Source organism: Miscanthus floridulus, chromosome 16 (assembly GCF_019320115.1).
Source record: "Miscanthus floridulus cultivar M001 chromosome 16, ASM1932011v1, whole genome shotgun sequence".
NCBI lineage: Eukaryota > Viridiplantae > Streptophyta > Magnoliopsida > Poales > Poaceae > Miscanthus > Miscanthus floridulus.
Window position 1 is genome coordinate 95,248,191 of NC_089595.1, and position 17,572 is coordinate 95,265,762.

The 17,572-nt window shown below is 46.8% G+C and overlaps 1 protein-coding gene, 1 long non-coding RNA gene and 1 pseudogene across 3 annotated transcripts; 2 read left to right on the forward strand and 1 right to left on the reverse strand.

Annotated features, from left to right (window-relative positions):
• Positions 1-580: 580 nt before the first annotated feature.
• Positions 581-9,037, forward strand: LOC136513792 (cytochrome P450 714D1-like). The gene is made up of 3 exons (XM_066507762.1): positions 581-957; positions 7,549-7,775; positions 7,877-9,037. The coding sequence occupies exons 1-3, from the start codon at positions 639-641 to the stop codon at positions 8,912-8,914; spliced, it is 1,584 nt and encodes a 527-aa protein (XP_066363859.1). The 5' UTR covers positions 581-638; the 3' UTR covers positions 8,915-9,037.
• A 416-nt stretch (positions 9,038-9,453) lies between these two features.
• Positions 9,454-10,343, forward strand: LOC136514420 (uncharacterized; annotated as a pseudogene).
• A 416-nt stretch (positions 10,344-10,759) lies between these two features.
• LOC136511886 (uncharacterized) lies at positions 10,760-13,163 on the reverse strand. 2 transcript variants are annotated; one of them, XR_010772896.1, is made up of 3 exons: positions 12,511-13,091; positions 11,957-12,424; positions 10,760-11,037 (listed from the first exon to the last, which is right to left on the reverse strand). It is a non-coding gene; the product is annotated as an uncharacterized lncRNA (long non-coding RNA). The 2 variants fall into 2 exon arrangements; XR_010772895.1 differs by having other exon boundaries at positions 10,760-12,424; positions 12,511-13,163.
• Positions 13,164-17,572: the final 4,409 nt, after the last annotated feature.

Below are 17,572 nucleotides of genomic sequence, written 5' to 3' on the forward strand. Positions count from 1 at the left end.
CTATACCTAATTTCAAAGAGCCAAAATTTCGTCCTTTTTTCCATCCACCTCCCCCTAACTATATATTTGGGTAGTGGAAAGTTTCTTCTGTCTTGCTTTTTTACTTCGCAAAGTGCACTCACACGGCCTCCGTGTCTTGTACGTGACCCGAATTTATGACATTACATTTCTCATATGTGACTTTGGACTCATGATCCGCGTTAATATGGGTTAGAACAACTCGTGTCTAGTAATAACGCGAAGTCCAATTTTTATATGTATTGAGTCTCGTTGCAACGTACGGATATGTTTACCAGTAATAGATAATACTAAAGATTAATATGATGTGCCAAAGTACTACCACGTGCCATGTGTGTGTACTAACTATGCATTTACCTCTTTTTTCTAGAACATCTTTTTTTTGCGAAATTTATTTATGTGAAATTGCTACGTACGCTCCCAAAAAGCCTAGACATATACACCCCCTTTGGGAGTACATACTTAAGCACCTTAAAATTAACGCGTGCCTCACTCATACTTTACCGCGTGTTTTCTATTATAAAAGCTGACCATCGGGAGGAGCCGCCGAGGGAAGGGAACACATACACACGCAAAGAAGTTTCTTCCTAGAGAGAGACAGGCAGCGCTCGCGCTCGCGCATGGCCGCCATCATGGAGTACAACGGCCTCTTGCCTCTGGCGCTGCTGGCAGGGTGGTGCGCCCTCGCGACGGCGCTAGTCTTGGCCATTTCCGCGTGGCTGCAGCGGCCGCGCCGCGTCGCGGAGGCCTTCCGCCGGCAGGGCATCGACGGCCCGCCGCCGTCGTCGTTCCTGTCGGGTAACCTCTCGGAGATGCAGGCGAGGGCGGCCGCCGCCGGGGTGGCGGAGGCGGCCGGCGGCCGCGACTTCCAGAAGGAAGGCTTCGACGACTACTGCAAGAAGATCTTCCCCTACTTCGAGAAGTGGAGGAAAGCCTACGGTACGTCTCCGTCAAATCGTGCGGCTTCTTGTTATTATTATATATATAATATATATAGTACTTAGTGCTTAATACTCGCTAGTAATTTCTTCGATTATCAGGAGGTCGCCGTTGTTCTCATGCAAAAGTTTGTAGGTTCTTCCGCCGTAGGGAGAGTCCGAGAGAAAAAGAACAGTACTAGAACTTTTTCAGCCAACGAATAATATTTTTCTTTCACACCAAATTAGCGAACAGTACTTTCGGCCATGGCTTATAAGCCAAGCGAACATGACAAGTAAGTTCTAGCTTGTTGCCAGCTTCAAGCTAGCATGGGTATACTGCTATCCCATGTTAAAGGTCTGTCATGTTATTTTTTACTAGTAGAAAAGATTGAGATTTTTATGACAAACAAGATTTTGTGCCTTATTAAACCCAACTTGTAGAAATAGAAATGACAACATCTCATCTCAGTTTTACATGAGCAACATATATATAGATAGATAGATCCATGTGGGTTGTACTGCTATATAACCCCCAAGCAAGTTGACCATATTAGCTAGTTGTAGTTTAACAATTACTGCTAGTAGTGCGAAAAAGGTTGCAAAGTCACTGCTTACAAAACACAAGTGGGCGAAGATAACACTGCACCCCTACCCAAAGGGGGGTTTGAGTTGTCAATGAAGTCAACATCAGAAAGCTAGTAGCAAGCAAGCAAGTTAAGGAATAAAAGAAAAACAGAGAGAATGAACAAACCAATGCTGCATGATAGAAACTGGCGCAGTCAACTACCGGGTGTCCAGGTTCTTGATCACCAAGTATAATACTCCTACAATACAATTAAGAAATAAACAAATTAATAAAAAAAAACTTTCAACAAAAACTATATATATAAGTATACATCTGACTAGTAAGTAATTGCAGACAACACACAACCGCCTAGCTACACCTATGGCAAGCTAAGCTAGGCATGGTAGCTGCAGATAATGCCCCGTTCACTGGTCTAAAACTTGACTGAAATTAACTGAAAAACAACATTCTATTAAAGAGAAAAATATTATTTTGACTGAAAAAAAAACCGAACAAGCTAAGTTTCAGACAGCCCTAATACAAGGGGGGAGCAGGTGGCCATCAGCCATGTGGTCAAACTGTCCTGGGCTGCTGGGCATGGACTCCACTCCAGTAGTCGCGCGCGGCCGGCCGACCTGCGCATATGCATGCACGTATTAATTGCCGGAGAGGGAGAGTTGGATGAACGAATGAATGAATTGGCATGCCTCGGTTTTTTTTGGGACCGTCCGGTTTGACCTATGGGGTTGCTCGATGATGCATGGCTACCATGACTAGTCACTACTAGCTGCTGGTCCTCCGTTGTTTTGTTCACGGGTCCCTAATAGTTTCCAAATAGTTAGAGGTTCAAGAATGTTATTGGATATCAAGAAGAGAGATCAAATAACTAACGACTTCTAAATAGCTAGTCTAGCACGATCTCTTAGAAATAACTCTATCATAGCTCAATATTGAGGACGCCCTGATGGGCTAGCTGCACCTGCCTGCACTAGCTCAGCTCAGCTCATCTCTGCCGGTTAGATCGTGTGCATGCAGCAAACTACTGTAATTGTTAGGAGCTATGGCTCGAACAGTAGTGCCATGCGCTGTAAATTAGAAAAAGGAACAGATAGATATTTCATCTCTGGTCTTAGCTAGCCAGCCCAGTGACCGACAAACACTACTGAATAAGTAAGTAATTGCCCTGGCTGGCAGAATCGTCTGATCTAACTATAGTGGTATTATAGTCGCCTAATCAGGTAGGATTTCCGTAAACGGGCATGCAAGCATGTTGCCCTTAGCTGTCCAAAGCACGCACACCGATCAAAGCTCCATTTCGATCGTGCTAGCTCTCCTCTGAATCTTGACGTCGTCGTCGCCCATGCTCATCGACTGCCTGCCAAAGAGATCATCGTCAGATCGAGTCCTCTGCCGGACCGGTACGCGGTGCTTGCTGTCATATAGAAACATGATGTGCGTGGCCAGCTGATATATACACTGACCGCAGCGATACGTGTGAGTGTGAACATGTATATTGTACCATACGGCAACCGCATATGTGTATGTATCGATATGCATCTGATGTAATTATATATATAGTTGCATATATAGATATATATAGGAATAATATATAAGAATATATATACTCCGTATATGAGAGAGATTCCTCTAGTTTCGGTGCTCGGTAGTAGCCTGCATATGCTCGTTGAAGAAAGAGAACTAGCTAGAAGAATACACTATGGCTGATGTAGTTTTCCTGTTCTCCATTGATATATGCCTAGAGAATTCAAATCAGAATATATATCTATGTGCAGTTGGAAATTCGGTGCATGCATGATAGCTAGCTGACTTGTTGCGATAAACATATATAATAATGGCCCCTCCTGCCTGTACATAGGAGTAGCTAGTATAACTGAACCTAAACTAATTATGGAAGTAAATAATTAATATTTGTAGTCGACGTAGCTTCTCATATAATAACAGTATAACAACTATACTATAGCCCCTGTCCTGGCCATGTTAGCGTGTGAGAATGCATATCATATTTCTCGTGCATGTTAAGTTTGTTGAATAATGCCTCTTGATGGAAACTCGGAGCAAATTAAAATTTATAGTATGTACATGCGTGTATCTGAAGACTTGCTTACATCTTGCATTCATACGTGGGGCTATCTAGCTTGTTATCTAGGACTCTTGATTTATTAATTCTTTTCTTCCATGTCAAACCCCATCTTAATAATTATGGAAGTTAATTAATCAAACAACACACATCCCCCCATGCTTATTCCTTCTTTCTCAAGACACCAATAAACAATTAAGCTAATTTAATGTCGATGATGACGCCCTATATATCAATCATCCAATGCAATTGACTTATGGTTATGATGAACATGTTATAAAATTAGTAGTACACCATACTGTACACCAGATGACATGATATATGATCATTTCCAACGGCTTCAAATAATTCAACAACTAAACCAGTGGCTAGAGGTACCCTGTACGTACCCCTAGGGGCCCCAGTCTAGCTACTGCCATATGCTGGTGGATCATCAGTTGTTTCCGGTACAAGCATGCTGCTGCCTCCCCTACAGTGGCATTGACCAGGTTATCAGCCCTAACCTCTAGGGCAGGGCTCCAATATAATGGCTCATAGCTAGCATTCCTAGTCGTCCTAGCTGAGGCTAGCTGACGAAAGGATCATGCTCATGCATGCACACACTGCAGACAGCGCAGTGTGGTTGCATGCACACATGCACTGTGTCATTGGTACTGCAACAACCGTGCATCCGGCCCTCTGTCTCTCGCTCGCTCGCCACCTTTAAAGGACGACGTGCGTGGGACTGAAAGTCTGGATCGAGCTGAACGTTTCTTTGCGTCCATGTCCATGGTCCATCGATCTCTATTCTCTCTCCCTCTCCGATCCAACAAGGACTCCACACATGGATCTTCTGATGCATGCATCGTGGCTACCCTGATCATCCCGGCCACCTAGCTACAGGTGTACACGTCTAGCTAGTACACAGGTTGATCTCGATCGAGCGATTTATTTCGTGGAGCTAGCACGTACGATATATGTGATGCAGATCAAAGCTCTTTTTAATCGTCTGATTAGCTTTTTCAGAGCTTTTCTTTGCCCAATAGCTAGGTTGAACACATGCGTCTGCCTAGCTAGATGGCCAGAGTGTGTGCATGCCTACCTGTGCTGTACGGTAATGTCTCACCATTTGCACGTACGATCACATATATATATATAGATAGATACATAGTAACGTGCGTAGATGAGATTCATGTGTCTATTCGGTTTCATTTGTTGTGTAGTGTGTAATAACATAAGAACCATGAATCCGGCCCCACAAGGGTACGTCGTAGCGTACAAGTGTCCCCGAGATCCATAGCACGCCAAATGCAACCGAATCAGTTATTAGGAATATGCCACAAGTTGAGGCGTTCGTGCGCGTACTGCTAGTTGTTGAGTGTCTTGCCATCATCGACAGGCAACTACATTTGCTCATCATGCCGATCCAGGCCAGGGGGAGGAGTCCCTTTAATTTCGTGTACGAGATATATACTCTCCTTCCGTTCCAAATTGTAAAGCCGTTCTGACTTTTCATAGTAAAAACTATGTCCTCTAGAAGTGCTTAGCTAGTTAGCTTAGAATAGAGGGATAGTACTGTCTCACGATATATGCAGCGAATGAGGCCAGCATCAGCTGCAAGCAAGCGAGCAGAAGCACGTCGCGACATTGGCGGACGTCATGGCGGACGTATATACACGGGTGGACGATCGATGCGGTAGCTGCAACGGCCAACTCCCCTGCTAGAGGCCGACCGCCCGTCCCTGCTGGATCGGTGGCATGGCAAAGTGGCCTCCCTCCGATCCGCTGCTAGCTAGTACGTAGTAGGTGCCCGCGCGCGCGCTGGTCCAGGCATGATATGCATGCATGCACCCCACGCCACAACGACAGATGTTTGACGATGATCCATGCATCGATCCATCCCTTCTTCGCCAAGCAAAATGCAACGACCTCCGACCCTGATGGTACGTATGTACTGCACGTAGACATGCTGCTAGTCCTAGGTATATGAGATGTACGTGTGCGCACACCACACGCACGAGCACGAGATTGCCTACGATGTCGGCGAGTAGGGGCTTCGTTCGTACGTGCGTTCACATCTCGATCGATCGCGCGCGACGCGGACGGACACATTCAGGTAGCTAGCAGGAGCATAGGGATCGGTGTGAACACGAAGCAACAAGCGGCCGGCGAGGACGGATCGGAGGACCACCCACCATGGCTGCGGGCGAAGTGATGCCGAAGGCAGCTGGTGGCTTGCGGCCGCGCGTTAACTGCATCTGCATGCAGCTCTGCTCTGTTGATTGCGGTTGCGGCGTCAATCTGGATCTGCAGAATAAATACCGGTCAAAAATTCAGTGGAGTTCACTGATCAGTCAAAGATTCAGCTGCTCAGGAATATTCTCTCCGCCCTCTGTTGGTTGCGTGATGAGCGGAAGATGGCAACGCCCCGATACCCGACGGGTATTTGATCTATTATGGAACGAGGATAAGATCATATCTTTACTCGTGGGTATCTAAATGGGCAAGAATCCATCCCCGACGAGTATTGCGAGTACGGGAACGTTCCATGTTTATCCGTCCCTATTACCCGTTGGGGAACCCGACTATTTGAGCTGTCATGCGAGTATTAGGCCCAAAGAAGCTCAACATAGGTATTTTGGCCCAAATCTGAACAATCATATATATAGTTTGTGTGTTCTAGGAACCCTAGTTCAATTTTTCCTCACCATCTTCGCCAGCAGCACAAGCACACCTGTTTCACGAGCGCTCGTGCCCCTCGCTTCCTCAGTTCGGTCTCTCTGCCACTTTTGCTCGTCCTCCTCGCAACCTCGCTCCTTCTCCTCGGCATCTCCGAGACTCCGACACTTATACCCGGGTGAAGAAGAACCGTCTCCGATTGCAAAGCTACGACCCCAAGTGTCCTTATTTATCGGGTATGCAGTACCGGTCGGGTATCTGTTACCCGACCGATGCCCGACGGGTATGGGGATGGGCAAGAATCTATACTCGAGACAGTTAACGGGGACGGGGACGGGATAAATTCTCCGTAGCGGGGAAGAGAACGTTCCGGCAACCCAACGGGTACATCTCCGTTGCCATCCCTTAGCGGTGAAAGGATCTTGCCAAGATACCACGGGACAGTCAGTGCGTGGGCCAGTTGAAAAAAAAAGATTCCCAAAGAAAAAAGTGCGTGGGCCAGTTGGCCGGATCCACGCCGGGGAACGGGTAGCTTTGACCGGAGTTTGTTAAGGCCAGTCAATCGATCGGTGCCCAGGATCCTGGAGCTATGTAGGATATACTGAATTACTCCCGCAGTTCTAAAATAATTGTACGTATTGTTTCTTTAAAAGTTAACTTTTTAAAAATTTTAATTAGTTTTATAAAGAAAAATATATAATCCACATTTCTATAATAGGTTATCGAACATGCATCACAATGTGTGCACATGCGGTGGACGATGATGATACTACCTCTATCCTAAAATAATACAATTTTATGTGCATTCTTTGTTCAAGTATCTAAAGTCTAAAGTTTTATTAAATATATAGATAAACATAGTAGTGTTTATGGCATCAAATTGATACATTATGAAAATATATCTCATAACAAATCTAATAATATTTATTTAGTAACATAAATATTAATATTTTTAGTTCAATTCAAGATACGTTAACTTGACTGTCCTAGAATTGTATTTTTTTCCCCCCTGAACTGCGTAAAGTTGCCGTGTGGCCCATCTATTTTGGACGACATTGGTCTCGGCCCACAGCATAAATGCAGCGTCTCAGCCCAAAAGGCAACGGGTCGAAACAGCTGCCGCATGCACTGCCCAGCGAGCCCAATCAGACGACTTCTCTTCGAACCCAATTAAATGACTTCTCTTCGAGCCCAAGAGCATTCATTCCTTTTCCTTCCAAAAAATGTTCCTTTTCTTTTCCCTTGTTTTGAACTGACCCGCGCTGACCGACCGCTTTGTGTTTCTGCAGGCGAGACGTACCTGTACTGGCTACGCCGCCGGCCGGCGCTGTACGTGTCGGACCCGGAGCTGATCCGCGAGATCGGGCGCTGCGTGTCGCTGGACATGGGCAAGCCCACCTACCTACAGAAGGGGCAGGAGCCCCTCTTCGGCCGCGGCGTCCTCAAGGCCAACGGCGCCGAGTGGCATCACCAGCGCAAGCTCATCGCCCCCGAGTTCTACATGGCCAAGGTCAAGGTAACAAAGACGACGATCGCCGCTTATTGCCATCCGATCGACCGACCTCCGCATCCGCGTTTGTGTTTGATTCGTCGGGTGCGCGCGCCGGCGCCGCGCAGGGCATGGTGGAGCTGATGGTGGACGCGGCGCAGCCGCTGATGACGTCGTGGGAGGACAAGGTCGCCGCCGCGCCGGGCGGCGTCGCGGAGCTCGACGTGGACGAGGACATCCGGAGCTTCTCCTTCGACGTCATCTCCAGGGCCTGCTTCGGGGGCGACTACTCCAGGGGGCGGGAGATCTTCCTCCGGCTCAGGGCGCTGTCGAGCCTCATGTCCGAGACCAGCGTCATCTTCACCATCCCGTCGCTCAGGCACCTGCCCACGAAGAAGAACCGGAGGATCTGGAAGCTCACGCACGAGATCCGATCGCTGATCCTGCAGCTGGCGACCGAGCGCAAGGCAGCGGCGCCGGCGCCTGGCCGCGACTTCCTGGGCTCCATCATCGACAGCAGCCGGGACCAGCCGCGCGCGGACGACTTCGTGGTGGACAACTGCAAGAACATCTACTTCGCGGGCCACGAGACGAGCGCGGTCACCGCGACGTGGTGCCTCATGCTCCTCGCCGCGCACCCAGAGTGGCAGGACCGCGCGCGCGCCGAGGCGCTCGACGTCTGCGGCGGCGCCGCGGCACCGGACTTCGACGCGGTCGCCAGGATGAGGACGCTGCATGCGGTGGTCCTGGAGACGCTGCGCCTCTTCCCGCCGTCGTCGTTCGTGGTGCGGGAGATGTTCCGCGACATGCAGCTCGGCAGCAGGCTGCGCGCGCCCAAGGGCACCTACCTCTTCGTGCCGGTGTCCACCATGCACCACGACGCCGCCGTCTGGGGCCCCACGGCGCGCCGGTTCGATCCGGGAAGATTCCGCGACGGCGTGGCGGCCGCGTGCAAGCACCCGCAGGCGTTCATGCCCTTCGGCCACGGCGCGCGCACCTGCCTCGGACAGAACCTCGCGCTCGTCGAGGTCAAGGCGCTCGTGGCGCTCGTCCTCGCGCGCTTCTCGCTCGCACTGTCGCCGGACTACAGGCACGCCCCCGCATTCCGGTTCATCATCGAGCCGGAGTTCGGCCTGCGCCTCCGCGTGCGCCGCCTCGGCCACTGAGTGCGAGTAGATGTTCAGGTGTTTGGAGTTGCATTTTGTAAAGGCCTACACTAGCTAATACGTGAAAAAAAGGAAAGTGCACCGTTCAACACACAAGCAATTAATAACAAGGTTATACACGTACATGATGGATGATAAGTAATACCGAAGAACTTTGTCAGCGCTATGTGAATTAACACCCGACAACCTCAGTTTCAGTCGACGCAAACATATCTTCTTGATTCAGTTGTTTAATTGGTATCAAACTATCAACACTCGTCTATAAATTCATGTGAAAACAGGAAAAATGACTTGGATTGGAGGCCAATTGACTGACACCCAAACAAAGCAACGCGAGAAGTTTCAGAAATCACATCAGGGAAAGGGACGGTTTCTTCGAGGGGCACTCTAGCACTCTCGCAGTCATGCTTGACGCATGAGCAATTGCGCACATCACGGTGGCGAGACCGCGAGAAGGTGCTGTGTATCTCTTGCATCCATTCTCTTATGCTATAGGCGTTTGGTTGAGTGAACAAACGTACGACACCTCTGATTTCTAACTTAGTATAGCACTAATAAAATCCCGCAGGTTGCTCGGTTAAAATCACGAAAGCGCAGTGGAGACTGATGGCGAATTTGACATCTACCGCGCGTCCGTGAAGCCAGTCTCCTCTGCGGCTGTATGCCTGTATCTGCCTTGATTGGTTCGAAATGTTGGGAGCAGGTGGTGGTTTTGGTTCGAGTACATACATAACCAAGAACGCACCTCTGTGGTGTGCCAGAGCTCTACAACGCCGGGTGTGCGAGCGAGCCGCCAAGTCGGCCAACCATGTCCGAGTCAGGCGGCATGCCGCCCGAGCGCCACTACCCGCCCCAAGGACCCCAAAAGGTCCGCCGCCGCCGGCGCGTCCTCCTCTGCCTCGCCTTCACCGTCCTCGTCCTGCTGCTCCTCGCCGCGGCGGCCGCCATCGCCCTCCTCCGCCCGCGGGACCCCGTCACGGAGCTGGTCTCGGTCAACGCCACGGGAGTCCTCCCGAGCGTCGTCCAGCTGCCGACCGTCTCCGTCCAGCTCAACCTCACCTTCCGCCTCGTGGTCCGCGAACCCGAACCCGGCCGCGTTCCGCCACAGCGCCGCCACCACGTCCCTCTACTACCGCGGCGCCGCCGTGGGCTACGGCGAGGTGCCGGCCGGGACCGTGCCGAGCCCGTCCGGATGAACATGACGGTGCAGTCCGACCGGGTCGTGGCGGCCGCCGGGATCGGGGGCCTCATCGCGGACGTGCTCGCCGGCGAGATGGAGTTCGAGGCGAGGACCGAGGTGCCGGGCACCGTCGCGCTCCTCGGGTTCGTGAAGCGCAGCGTCGAGGCCAGATCGGTGCGCCGCGTCGTCATCGGCGTCGCCGACGTCAGCGTTCGGCGCCAGGAGTGAGATTACGAAGCCAAGCTGTGAAGTGTCTTGATCTCGGCGATCATGCTTATGCTGTGCTGTGCACGTACCGTTCGTGAACTTGTACATGTATCATATACAGTATATATATACATGCATGCGTATATTGTCAATTTTTTTTGGAAGAATAATTTGGTGCATAGCAATCTCTGTTCTCTATGGACCTCCACTTGTTCTACTTTACTGTTTTTAGTGTTTTTTTCTAGCAAAGGTGTCCGCACAAATAGCACGGATATCTAGCCTTTTCATAGTAACACTAGGACGTTCGGCGCGCTTCGCTGCGCCCGCTAATGCTGTATACGTCAGTACACTAAATTGGACTTCTTACTGTTTTGTTTAACACGATTAAAAAACAAACATTTGTTGGTCAGAATGGCCAACACAGTGGTAAAGATGTTTATATTCAAACTGAACAAATGTGACTATAAAATTATCAGTCGACGTTAATATCAATGAATCAAGCTGGACACAAATCAGATACCATGTTGGAATACAGCAGGTTTCCTGAGTCTGATGAGGGTCGAATTATGCCCATGGAAGAAAAAAAAAATGATACCAACATAAGGGTTACAAAAAAGAATCCTTCATTATGCTGTAGACCTGCACGTATCGCCAATAATCTTACAGACTTGCAACGGTGACCCAGTTCCTTCTATTGCACAATAGGAAGATAATGATCAGGCTGGCAATTTGAGACCTAAATGCACAATACAAAGATAGTTACTTTCAGTACAGCGGCGAGACAACTTTAGTTAGTAGGAACCAAGAAGTAAAATGCTAATTTCACCACGATCTTGCGGGAACAGACAGATAATGGAAAAGGACACTTCTGTGAATAAACACCTCAGCATGACCATAGGCCATGGACCTGCAGTCTTACAACGAAATGGAGGCTGAATTTGAAAATAAAGAATACGGTGGTTTTCACCATCCCAATAATCACACATGAGAAAACCTGATTTTTTTTTCGCTCAAAGCGTTGAGCCTACAGTGACTACTGAAGCACCTTCCTTGCCTGGTGGTCAAACAATCCAGTATCTGAAACATCCCACTGGAAGGTTGGCAAAAAAAGAATAGGCAGTCTAGTGGCATGAAAACATAAAAAGTCTGCAAATTTTATGGGCAAACCCCACATCAATGGTAACCTATGTTTATGTGTGACATGCATGTCGATAAATGATACTAAGCCTGGTACATGTTACATTTCTATGTTCATCTAATCTGTAAACCTGGAAATCTTATGCTCCGCTCGAATCGTTAACAGGAAAGATATTTGTTTAGGACTCACCAATGCAAATATAAGCAGAAAGAACATTTTGTACACTATTTTAGTTAGAAGAAGAAAACAACAATATTATTTTTGTATTTTTTATATAAGGGATCGGCATTCTTTGATAGAGCTGATGCCTAAAACCATAAACTATTTTAGTTAGAAGAAGAAAACAACAATATTATTTTTGTATGTTTGATATAAGGGAAGAGGATACTAAGTTCATATGGACAGTAGCAGTTTCAGCTGTGCTGCTAGAACTCCAGAAGGCAGCTGATGATTGCATTTTCATCAAGATTATAGAATGCTGCAGTCTCAGGATAGAAGCATTTAGATCAACACTTACATATATCTGCATGTCCACCTTCAGAGCAGGATGGGTTCATTCAATTAGCTGCACATGATGTAGGCAAAAGAAGAAAACCACTGGTAACTAATGTAGAGACAGGAAGAATCTCAAATGGATAAGAGTCAAAGCATGTCCCAATGAAAAACTCAGCTCTACAAAGTTCGCGGAAGCAATTTGCAATAAATCTCAATCCTGGAGGCATGCCCACAAAGAAATCGGTCGAAGTTTGACGGTCCACATACCACAATTCGACATCATAGCGGCCCAAGGGTGTTAGAATACGATAAGAAAGTATAGGAACAGCTAACAGAATGATGTAGAACATGTTTACCTGTTGTTTTTGCGTCCTGTCATCTCCCCCGGCCGGCGATGGGACTACAATGGCTGAATGGCAAGCCTCATGGACAACACAGCCGCCACATTTGCTGAGCTGATAGTATGCGCGGGCTTGCGGATCTGTCTGACCTGGACAAACCCGCCCACCAGTTTGAGCCGACGTTTGCGCATGAATCAACAGCGAAGATTTTGGTTCGGGGGTCACAAACTCGTACCTGGTCGAGACGACGGCGTTGGCATGTTTGACGATGGAGATTCAGATGCTAGTGGAGAGGGGTGTCGAATGAGGCCGGATTCACCGTAAAGCGCATCGGGTGCAAGGTGAATGGGAGGCGGAGGATGCGAATCGCAAACCGTTGACGATGGGGAAGGCAGCCAGCGCCTCAGCTGAACACTGTGGTGGTGTCTCAATCTTGGATCTGTGCACGCAGCCGCCAGCAAAGCCGTCCGCCGCATCTTCCGGCGCTGACGCGGTGCCGCCGGGGGAGAGGACGCCATGGGTGCCTCTCCGTACTCGATCCGCGCACGCAGCGGCCATCAAGGGCAGCCGCCGCATCCACGCGCGCAAGCGACGGCGGGGCCTGCGGCCGCATCAGCATGGAAGGGGGGGACGTTCCGGCTCTAGCGGGTGAGAGCGGTGGAGCCGGGCGGCGTTGGCGCCGATCCAGGGCGAGGCGAAGCCGCGACGAAGGGAGCGAGAAGGCGACGGAGGGAGCGAGGAAGAGATGATGCTGTGGACGTGGAGAAGCCTGACTTGGTTGTTTTGTTTATGCCGGGCTGGCGGTCCCAGTGGCAGCGCGTGTGAAAACAACCGGGCGCTACAGGAGCAGAGGACCGAGGGTGGCGTATAGACGACCGGATAAGCCGATACTCGCTGAACAAACCAACCGATGGTGGCCAGTAAAAAGTGCCAGGCGTCAAAACGCCATTAGCAGAGGCCACGCGGATGCCCTCAGGAAGCGCGTCCGGTGGAAAGGAAGAGGACGGACGGAGAGACGGAGGCGGAGGCAGCCAGCAAGGCCAAGGATGGGCCACGAAACCACGAAAGCCCAAAAACAGGCCTGCACACGCACGAACCTTGGGTCAGCCCTCAACAGAGTAGACCAAGATCTGCTCAAAAAAAAAAAACTGAGCAGACCAAGAAACTAAAGACCGCATTTTGGTCGGAGCAACACGACGTGGCGGATCTGCACTGGAGCATCGTCTGTGAACAGTAACCAGGGACGTTCTCCTTGCGCGGAATCTAGGAGCTTTATGGAGTTTAATATTTGGATTTTCCTATTGAAAATTTTACTTTTTACACTTTTTACAATAATATATTGTCTTTATTACACTGTGTTGGTCTTCCCTCCATACACCCTAGTGTATCCATAGCCAAACTTTATCGGGTCCAATTGCTGGCATATTGAACGTGGTTGTTCCCTTTGGCTTTTAATTGTTTTCTCGCTATTCTTCGGTTTCTTATTACAAGCGGCACGAGTTTTTCTTCTTCACCAAATTAGCACAAGAAGACTCAATTCCTTTCTCACGAGTGTTGTCTTTTGCTCTTGGCTTCTCAACATCAAGCGATCTAATAAACTCAGCCACGCTAAACTTTTCTCGGCTTACCCCATATTCGGCTTGTTCGGCTTCTTTTTTTCAGTCAGAACAGTGTTTTTCTCTCACAACAATTCAGCGGGAACAGTGTTTTCAGTCAGTTTCAGCCAAGTTTCAGACCAGCGAACGGGGGCATTGTGTTTTAGAGATGTAGCAAAATCCCTCCAAGAAGACATCAACTTAGTGATGATACCGCTAGTCACAAACTTGTCAAACAACACATGGAAACGCTCGAGTTCCATAAGTAGTGCATGTATCTGGTGAGCCTGTTCCATTATCGAATAATTATCAACCATTCTGTGGTTAAACAACTGTTCCACGATGTACAACTTGCTACCAGCATCAGAAACACCGAATTTTGCTTCAAGTGCATCCCATATTCCTTTGCCAATTGTGTATGACATGTAGACGTCCACAGTGTTGTCTGCAAGAGCGCTAACCACGGTGCCTCGAAAAAGGTTATCGACAACCTTGAAGCTTTCTCCTCCTCAGGAGTAAACTATTTGGTTTTCCCTATGTGGCGTGGTAGCAACTCATAGCAATCAACCACAGAATCATCTTAGCACGTCATCTCTTATAATTTGGATCATCAAATGCATTCGCTTCAACGCAGCAGCAAAACCACTAATAGAAAATTGTCTAATATTTTATTTTTGGATTGATAGATATTTAGACATTTTCATGTTTAATTTAATCTAGAAAAATATTAGTAAATTCATGACATCATATATGTCCATGTGTGAACTACAATTAATCGCTACAGTAGCAACCATTGCGAACTTATTGATCGTAAGCAATACTAAACACAGAAACAATAAGATTATAAATATGCCCAGTGGAGGGACCATAACCGAAGGCTCCGGTGGCTCCATGTGTACTAGTCGACATAGTATGTTGCTCGAAGTCGCAGACCAAAGTCAGATGCAGGAAGGTGTTTGCAGTGCAGTCCCGCAAACGTCCACCGGAAAAGAAGATGCAGATGATCAGTGAACTGTCGCGTTAGACGCTCCCCAAAAACCTGATCGCCTGGCATACCTGAGCAGGCATCACAGACGCAGGCGTGGTTCTGAAGGCATGCTCTCCCAACGCCTATGCATGCAAGAGTTGAGAAGGGGAAACTAGAAAGCAACGATAATAGAAGAGCCATGGTGTACTTAATGTGTATGTTTCAGGTGTGAAACTAAAGGCGAGCACCCTTCTTGTAGGCAGGAGAGATGCAGAGCGAAGAGACAGATGTGAATCTGGACGTCATGAAGGCGTTTATTAGTTACCAGCAACCGCGATCATATTAACAAAGAATTACCAGTAACCATGGCCATAATCATGACCTTTACAAATTCAACCACCAACCACAATCAACTCGTCATTAATCAGTTCAAATGACTAAACCAGCCCACTCGGCACCACCATGCCGTGGATGTCCGATTCTGACCGCCCCCGTGTTCATCCCATCACGCAGTTTTATTGTACCTGGCATTTAATCTATACGTTATGATTTTATTAGATTTTGATTTAATAAAATTAAGCCAAGCCTAATAAAATCTGACAAGACCCGTCCTCGTGGCCACCCTCGCACGTACGGAGTAATTGCTATTGTCCCCACCCTCACCGTAAGTTATTTGCAGTGAGGGGAGCATTGGGAGGGGATTAAGACTCCGATGAGCACAATTCTAGCTTTGGGGCTAGAAGTTAGTTGCGTGTTTAGTTTGCCGCCGCAGGCAGTACGTCGGCCCTCGCCACGCTCACCTAGGTCTGGTTTAGATTGCAAATTTTTGCAATCTGGACACTGTAGCACGTTTCGTTTGTATTTGACAAACTTTGTCCGATCATGGACTAACTAGGCTCAAAAGATTCGTCTCGTGATTTACAACCAAACTATGTAATTAGTTATTTTTTTTACCTATATTTAATGCTCTATACATACGTCTAAAAATTGATGTGATGAAAAGAAAGTGAAAAAACTTAAAATTTGGAGGTGATCTAAACAAGGCCCTAGTTCGTTTTGCATGTCACGGTTTGCCCAGTGTGTGGTGACCTCGTCGGTCACACTTTTGACATGGCTTCGTTGCCGACGGGGCATGTGTAGGCACGCACACGCACCAAACATGTCTTGAATCTCATGCCGTTCTCTTTTTTCTAATTTATTAAGCACCATAAAATCATTTTGTTTAATTTCTCTGGACTCCAAATTTTGGAATTCATGAATTTTAGTAATCTCAGCTATGACCATTGAAAACATACAAATCGAAAATTGGAACATGTAGCCCGCCGTCTTCTTTTTCATCTTCTAGCTCTTAAAAAGTTTCTAGGGTTCGTTCGCGGTGTTGAGTGTTTCTGATGTGAGGAATGATATAAAAACACTTAACTGATGGTCTTTGCAATATAAAGGCCGGGTTGTCGCCCTTCAACTCTAAAAAAATTTTGGAACCTTGACCTACAACATTAAGTACAGTGATCTTGGTCGCATCTACGGGCATGTCCATGGCCACCACTAAACTTAATTACAATTGCTAAAAAAAACTAAACTTAGTTACAGCCATTTTGTCTTGACAAAATAAAAAAAAATCTTATATTCTTTAATAAGTGGACCTGTTGGATTTAGGCCAAAACTGGCAAACTCCACCATTGCTGCTACGAAGAGGCCTTTGCCGATGTCACCAGCCTCCAAGATGTCATCAACCATCGCGAGTCCAAGATGCCAAGAACACCAAAATGGGTTGGTTTGGCTACCCGCGGCCAGCAACTTCCAGTTCCAGGCCAGTGCGCACAGGAAGTGTCGTCGATCTTGTCCAACACACTCTAATGAACTTCTTTGCCTTTTTTTACAACCTTGCAGATCTGTTGGCACAAACTATGATTTGTTGCTCGCAAGCCGGTAATCATGCCTCCGCCGAACAGCGCGCGGGAACGACGTGCGGGAAGGAACTGCACGCGCAAATCAATCGTAGGTTAGTTTCTTTTTTTTTCTTTGTTTTCTTATTCTTCTTGTTTCTTTTCTTTTTCTTTTTCTTTTCTTTTCTTTTGCCTTTCTCTTTTTTCTTTTCGTGCTTCATTTTTATTTTTATTTCCTTTTTTTATGTGATTTTTATTATACTTTTCATTTATGTATTTTTATGTTTCTTTTATTTCTTTTTTCTTTCCTTTCCTTTTCTTATTATTTTTTAATTCTTTTCTTCAAATTTTTTATTTTTTTATTTTTTGTTTCATGTGATTTTTTATTATTCTTTTTATTTTTTATATTTTTTGTTTTTACTATGATTAATTATTTTGTTTGTCATATTTTAATTTATTTTATTTTTTATTCTTTTTGTTTTCTTTCTTTTTCTTTTCTCTTTGTCTTTATGTTTTCTATAGATTTTTTATTTTTTATTTTTCTATTTTACCTTACTTAATTATTTTTTTGTGTTTATTTTTTATTTTCTATATTCTATGAGATGTTGTGTTTATATATTATACACGTGATGTTTGATAATGTATTTTACGATGTTCACGTGGTATATATATGTCATATTCTATGATGTTTTTTGTGATATTCATGTACACCACATGTGATATTCTAAGATGTTTTTTTGTGATGTTCACGTGTTGTAATTGTGATGTACTTTTTCATCTTATGTTTTCTTTTTTTCTTTTGATTTTTTATTGTTTTTTATTGTTTTTTCTTGCTTCTATTGGTTCTAT

Coding starts and splice junctions, on each gene's coding strand:
- LOC136513792 (XM_066507762.1), top strand. CDS start 639: ATGGCCGCCATCATGGAGTACAACGGCCTCTTGCCTCTGGCGCTGCTG. Junction 958..7,548: donor GAAGTGGAGGAAAGCCTACG/GTACGTCTCCGT, acceptor GTGTTTCTGCAG/GCGAGACGTACCTGTACTGG. Junction 7,776..7,876: donor TCTACATGGCCAAGGTCAAG/GTAACAAAGACG, acceptor GGCGCCGCGCAG/GGCATGGTGGAGCTGATGGT.